General features: G+C 47.9%; 1 protein-coding gene across 1 annotated transcript; it reads left to right on the forward strand.

Moving 5' to 3' along the window:
• The first annotated feature begins 2,788 nt into the window (after positions 1-2,788).
• On the forward strand, positions 2,789-4,730 carry LOC100660429 (interferon lambda-1-like). Its single transcript, XM_064293442.1, has 5 exons — positions 2,789-2,959; positions 3,108-3,185; positions 4,144-4,287; positions 4,389-4,472; positions 4,566-4,730. The coding sequence occupies exons 1-5, from the start codon at positions 2,789-2,791 to the stop codon at positions 4,662-4,664; spliced, it is 576 nt and encodes a 191-aa protein (XP_064149512.1). The 3' UTR covers positions 4,665-4,730.
• The last annotated feature ends 2,343 nt before the right edge of the window (positions 4,731-7,073 follow it).

The raw sequence follows: 7,073 nt of genomic DNA on the forward strand, positions 1-7,073 counted from the left end.
ATCGGGAGGGTAAATCTGCTTTACTTAAAGTTAACTGATTACAAATGTTAATCGTATCTAAGTACCTTCATAAAAAAACCCTTCATAGCAGCATCTAAACCAGTGTTTGGCCAAACAGCTGGGCATCAGAGGCTAGCCACGTTGACAAATAAACTTAACCATCACAGGCATCAAGAGGCATTTGACAGTGTATCTGAACAAACCTCTCACAGAGAGGTCATGTGTGAGCATGATAGCAGTGGGGAGCTGAAGAAAACCTAAGTGTCCATCACTGGGGGAAAAAAAAATAGATAAGTAAAATCGTTGTGTGCACACCGTAGAATACAAGGTTACAGTTAAAAACAGCAAACTTGACGTACATGCAGCTGTATGGAGCGAGCTCAGGAACATAACATTAAAGTGAAAGAAAAAGAAAAACTAATGAAATTTATAGCACAACACCATTTACGTAAATTGGAGACACAAAATCACAAACACTAAAGGGATACATCTTTCAGCTATTATATCAAGTGCACTACAGTGGCTGCCTGGGGGGGAGCGATGGGAGCGGGGAGTGGAGGAAAAAACCTCAGAGGGTCTTTCATGGACCAATTGTGATACTGTGTTATTACCTGAGGAGTATAATCAATAACTTTCTGTGCCTAAGGGCCAAGGAAAAAAAATAAAGGAATGGAAAATACGAAGTGCTTGCACATCAGAGCAATTGCCTACCTGCTACACAATTATTTAAAAAATTGTTAAAAAGCAAAGATGTCACTTTGAGGACAAAGGTGTGCCTGACCCAAGCCATGGTATTTTCAATTGCCTTATGTGCATTCAAAAGCTGGACAATGAATAAGGAAGACAGAAAAAGAATTGGTGCCTTTGAATTATGGTGTTCGTGAAGAATACTGAATATACTGTGGGCTGCCAGAAAAATGAACAAATCTGTCTTGAAAGACACACAGCCTTGGAACAGAGGATGGCAAGGCTTCATCTCATGTACTTTGACATGTTATCAGGAGGGACCAGCTCCTGGAGAAGGACATCATGCTTGATAAAGTAGAGAATCAGCGAAAAAGAGGAAAACTCTCAATGAGACGGACTGACACAGTGGCTGCGACGATGGGCTTAAGCATAGCAACGACTGTGAGGATGGCGCAGGACCAGGTGGTGTCTAGCCCTGTTGTACATAGGGCCGCCATGAGTCAGAACCGACTCGACGGCACCTAACAACAACACAATTATTATTACTCCAGGGGGTGATGATAACAGATCAGCTCTGGTCACAGCCTGTGTTCTGGAAGCCCTCCTCCCCACCTTCTCCCTAGTCTCCAACAAGTGCTCTTACTTCCAGAGAATAAGGAGTTCCCTACCCCTTCCATGCTACCCAGGGGGAGAGAAAGGAGAGTTGGATGCCTGTTACTCCTAGAGGCTCCCATTGTACACCTTGCCCGAGTGTAGATAGGGCGAAAGTGCGTGGGACTCTGTACAAACCCCAGCTCCGCCATTAACCAGCTGTGGACCTTAGGCAAGCCACTTTGCCTTCCTGTGTCTTGGTTATCTGTCAAAAGAAGCCTCGTCAATAATACAATTATCTATTAAAAAATAAAATAAAATAAAAAATTATCTATTAGATGAGGTTTATTCAAGCAGAAGATTCGAGACTCGGCTAGCACCAAACCACACGTGCAAAAGTTATCAGCAGTGACTGGCTCTTTATTGAAAAATGCTCGGAAGCAAAGAAGCTCTCTTCTGATTGGCTTGTACATTTACGGTTGACCCACCGTCAGGATTTCATTGGTCAGCGGGGTGCAAGCACGTCAGAATCTCATTGGTCAACGAGGGTGGCCTGGCTTACAGAAAGGCTAGGCTGATGTCTGCCCCACTTCCGGTGCTGTTTTGTCAATCGCGGGGCTCCGCTTGTCTTTCATTTAGCATAATCACCTGTAAAATGGGGATGATTATAAAAATAGATAAATCCTCATGAGGATGTTAAAAAACCAAAAGATCCGCTGCCGTGGAGTTGATTCCAACTCATAGAGACCCTATAGGACAGAGCAGAACTGCCCCATAGAGTTTCCAAAGAGCACCTGGTGGATTTGAACTGCTGACCTTTTGGTTAGCAGCCAAAGCACTTAAGCACTACGCCACCAGGGTTTCCTATGAGGACGTTAGGAGGATTAAAAGAATAGCAGGCGAAACATGCTTAAATCAATGGGGGAAGCCCCGCCTCTGCCGCTCAGGCAGCCTCACCCACACACTCCTGCCCCTCTGTGAGAGTCTTTAAGACAGCTCACCATCCCTCCACCTGCCTCGGCCTCAGTCAGCAGCTCTCCAAAGTCAGCTAGCTGAAGGCTGTTTTTGCAGTCCTAAACTGGAGATTCTCCAGTTCGACTACTAGCCCAAAGTTTGGTGGTTTGAACCCAAGCAGAGGCTCCTTGGAAAACAGGCCTGGCGATCTGCCTCCAAAAGGACTAACAACAACAGCAAGGGACGCATATCCACTAACAAGGGATTTATCAGAAACAAGGCTCCCTGCTGGAATTGAAGTTCAGTTTCTCTTTCCTTCTCAGCTCACCTGTCTCCACCCACACTTGTGAGCTCACTTTGGTCTCACCTGGCCCCACCCACACCTGTGAGCCACCTGGTTAACATCTGACCCCACCCATTCACGCCTTTTCAGTCTAAATGGAGACTCTAAAAGTTCCTTTTGCCTTTTTTACGTTACACTCATCAGTTAAAATTCCCCATCCAGCCCAGCTAAAAAGCTGAGCCATGCAGCTGGGGAGGCAGCTTCGATTTGACTATGATTGCAACATGGGGCCTGGTATTGGTGACTGTAGTGCTGGGCTTGACTGGCGCAAGCCCTGTCCCCACTTCCAAACCTGCCACAACCAGGAGGGGCTGCCACATTGGCAGGTTCAAATCTCTGTCTCCACGGGAGCTGGATGCCTTCAAAAAGGCCAAAGATGCACTGGTGAGTCTCTCTTGTTGTGGACTAACCTCCACCCCTTCTAGAGTGGGCCAAACTCTATCTCTTCTGCTATGGGCTAGCCTCCGTCCCTCCTGGGGTGGGCTAGCCTCCAGCCTTCCAGTGGTGACTAACCTCTGCCCTTGCTCTCTAGGAAAAGCGGCTCAGGTTGAAGAAATGGAGATGCAGCTCCTATATCTTCCCCAGCACCTGGGACCTGAGGGACCTTCAGGTGAGTTGTGAGTCACTTGGCCTCACCTGGCTCCTTTCCCATGGTTCCTTAAGTGAGCCCTTTACATACTTTAGCTCACCTTCTTCCCCTCTCTCTGATCTCCCCTAACCTGTCCTGTGTTCTTGTCACTCCTCAACTGCTTCCTTGACCCTGCCCCTCCCCTGGTCCCTTTTATCATCTCCCTGCCCGTCCCCACTTCCCTATCTCCCTCACCTGTCCCTCTCACCTATTACCTCTTTCCCACCTCTCTCTTCTCTTCTCTCTCACGTGTCCTCAGTCTATCCCTGCCTGAGCCCCTCACCTTGTCAGCTTTCCCTGTGTACTGTCAACACTGACCTACTCTTCCCCTCTCACCTGTTCTCCTCACCACTGACACCCACCTGTGTCCTTCATCATCTTTCTTTCACTGATTTCCTTCTTCCAGTGTCAACTCTTCCTTCCTCCTTCCCTCCCACCTCCCTCTGTTCCTCTCTTACCTACCTCCCTAACCTGTTCCCTTCTCACCTAACTCCATCCCTAACTAACTCCATCCCCCGTCCCTTCAGCCTCTGTGACCCCGGTGATTCCCCTTCCGTCTTTCTCCATTTTACTTGTCCCCTCACTGTCTCTTCCCTTCCCTTTCTACCCCACCTGTATTCCTCCATCTGCATCCTTCCTCATGTTTCCCCCTCTTCTCGCTCCCACCTGACCCGCACTTGTCCTATCACTAGTCTCCCCCTCACCTCTCCTCATCATCTATCCCCATCACCTGTCTCATATAACCTGCCTTCCGTCCCTGTATTCCCTGCCTGTCCCCACTTACCTATGCCCTCTTGCCTATCCTTGTTCTCCTTCCCAACTCACCTGTACCCTCACCTGTCCCCCTCACCTGTTCCTTTCTCTATCCCCACTCATCTGCCCACCTCACCTGTTCTCTCTTAGGTGCAGTGCTCACCTGTCTTCTGTCTCCTCACCTCAGGTATGGGAGCGCCCTGTGGCTTTGAAGGCTGAGCTGGCCATGACGCTGAAGGTCCTGGGGACCGTGGCTAACTCAGCTCTTGGGGCCATCCTGGACCAGCCCCTTCACACACTGCACCACATCCACTCCAAGCTCTGGGCCTGTGTGAGTCCTCGGGGCACCCAAGACCCTGAGGGCTCTGGCCCTGTGGGACCCCACCCCTCTGCCCAGGCCCTGTCTCACACACCCCTCTCCTCTGCCTACAGGTCCCGGTTAACCCCACAGCAGGTCCCAGACCCTGGGGCCGCCTCCACCGCAGGTTGCACAGGCTCCAGGAGGCCACGAAGAAGGTAAGTGCCAGGAAGGGGCAGATCCCAGGGCTCTGCATAAGGGAGGATGCCGATGCCAGGCAGTGGGAGACCACTGACTCATCTTCCTCACAGGAGTCCCGAAGGTGTCTCCAGGCCTCTGTCATGTTCAACATCTTCCGCCTCCTCACACGGGACCTGAAATGTGTCGCCAGCGGAGACCAGTGTGCCTGAGAACTGGACCCACCCCGACCCACCTGAGACCCCAGACCTTATTTATGCACCAAGCCCCACCCTTGCCTTAATTTCTTTCTTCCTTTTCCCCCTATTTATGGGCCTGCGGCCCTGACTCGGACCCGTGAGAATTTTTTTTTTCTACTTTTGTACAATATGCACAAATAAACAGTGAGGAACTGAAACCTTCTGTGACAGATGAGTCCTCGAGTGTGTGTGTGTGATTGTGGCTTTGTGACTGAGCATTGGTTGGATGTCTGTGTAGTACACGTAAAATTGGGGCTGGTTATGTTAATTTTGTGTTTGCCTGACAATCTGTGACTACGCATGTATCCTGGTGAGTGTCTGCCCATACCTGAGTTTAACTAAAGATGCAAACCTGTGCACATTCATGTGACACCCTGTGTGGCCTGCATATCTGTTTCCATGTGTACCTAGGACAGGTGGGGGTCTTTATCAGTTGGGATGTTTTAGGCTGCAAGTAAGCAGAAAACCTAACTCAAATGGCTAAAACAATAATGAGTTTATTGTCACACATAACAAACAGTCAGTTGGCAGGGCAGTTCTAGGGCTGGTTAACTTATTCACTCCATAATATCATTGGGGACTGTTACGGATTGAACTGTGTTCCCCAGAAAGATACATGAAAGTCCTAACCTCTTCTACTTGTGAATCTGACCATTTGGAAATAGAGTCTTTGAAGATGTTGTCAGTTAACATGAATTCATACTGGAGTATTGTGAGTCCTAATTCATTATGAGTCAACAACAACAAGAAGTCATCATCAAGTCAATTCCAGCTCATGGTGACCCCATGTGTTGCAGAGTAGAACCACACTCCATAGGGTTTTCATGGCTGTGACTTTTCAGAAGCAGATCACAGGCTTTCTTCTGAATCACTGCTGGGTTGATTCAAACCACAGCCTTTCATTTGGTAGCTGACACGGATTGAGCTGTGTCCCCAAAAAATGTGTGTCAACTTGGCTAGGCCATGATTCCTAGTATTATGAGACTGTCTACCATTTTGTCATCTGATGTGATTTTCCTATGTATTGTAAATCCTATCTCTATGATGTTAATGAGGCAGAATTAGAGGGAGTTATGTTAATGAGGTGGCATAGTGGTTAAGTTCTATGGCTGCTAACAAAAGGTTGGCAGTTCGAATCCACCAGGCTCTCCTTGGAAACTCTATGGAGGAGTTGTACTCTGTCCTATAGGGTCGCTATGAGTTGGAATGGACTCTACAGCAAAAGGTTTAGGTTTTTTATGTTAATGAGGCAGGACTCAATCTACACAATTAGGTTGCATTTTAAGTCAATCTCTTTTGAGATATAAAATAGAGAATCGAGCAGAGGGGAGAGGGACCTCTTGCCACCAAGAAAAAAGTCCTGGGAGAGGAGCGTGGCCTTTGGCCCTGGGATTCCCGCACTGAGAAGCTCCTAGACCAGGGGAAGATTGATGACAAACACCTTCCCCTAGAACCAACAGAGAGAGAAGGCTTTCTCTGGAGCTGGTGCCCTGAATTGAGACTTCTAGCCTCCTAGACTGTGAGAGAATAAACCTCTGTTTGTTAAAGCCATCGTTTATGGTATTTCTGTTATAGCAACACTAGATGACTAAGACAGTAGCCAAGTGCTTAACCATTTGCATGACTCAGGGACCTCCAATGAGTTGTGTCCTTAGAAGAGAAGAAGGGACACAGAGTAATAGAGAGAAGATGGCCATGTGAAGATGGAGGCAGAGATGGAGTTATCCTGCAGCTTTGAGCCAAGGAATGCCTGGGGATACAAGAAGCTGGGAGAGCAAGAAAGGCTCTTCCCCCAGAGCTTTCAGACAGAGCATGGGCATGCTGACACCTTGAATTTGGGCTTCTAGCCTCTAGGACTGTGAGACAATGCATTTCTGTAATTTTAAGCCACCTACTTATAGTACTTTGTTACAACAATGCCAGGAAATTAATACAGGAACCAAAAATTTTTTCTATTTCTGTTGGCTGATTCTTACTCTAGCTACCTCATGGTCCCGAGATGGCAGCCATAGCTGCAGCAATCACACAAAGATAGCAAGCAACCTCCAAGTCATGACGAGCCACACCAGACTTAGTGGACTAAAGCAACAAACATCTTACTATGCTCACTGATTCTGCGGGTCACAAATTTGAGCAAGGCTCATTGTGGATAGCTTGCCACTGCTCTTTAATGTCTGGGGTTTTGATTCTTTTTCTACAGTTGTTAAGAGCAAGAAAAACCTTTTCCAGAAGCTCTCTATTTCATTTGTATGCTTGGCTAGAATTTAGTCTCATGCCCAAGCCTAAACCAATCACTGGCAAGGAAGGCTGAATTCTTAAAGATAGTCTCAAACTAATGGTCGGACTGGGACTGGAGGGACCCCAAAGGCCATGGTCCCCAAA

Source organism: Loxodonta africana, chromosome 11 (genome assembly GCF_030014295.1).
Source record: "Loxodonta africana isolate mLoxAfr1 chromosome 11, mLoxAfr1.hap2, whole genome shotgun sequence".
In the NCBI taxonomy this organism is placed as follows: Eukaryota; Metazoa; Chordata; class Mammalia; order Proboscidea; family Elephantidae; genus Loxodonta; species Loxodonta africana.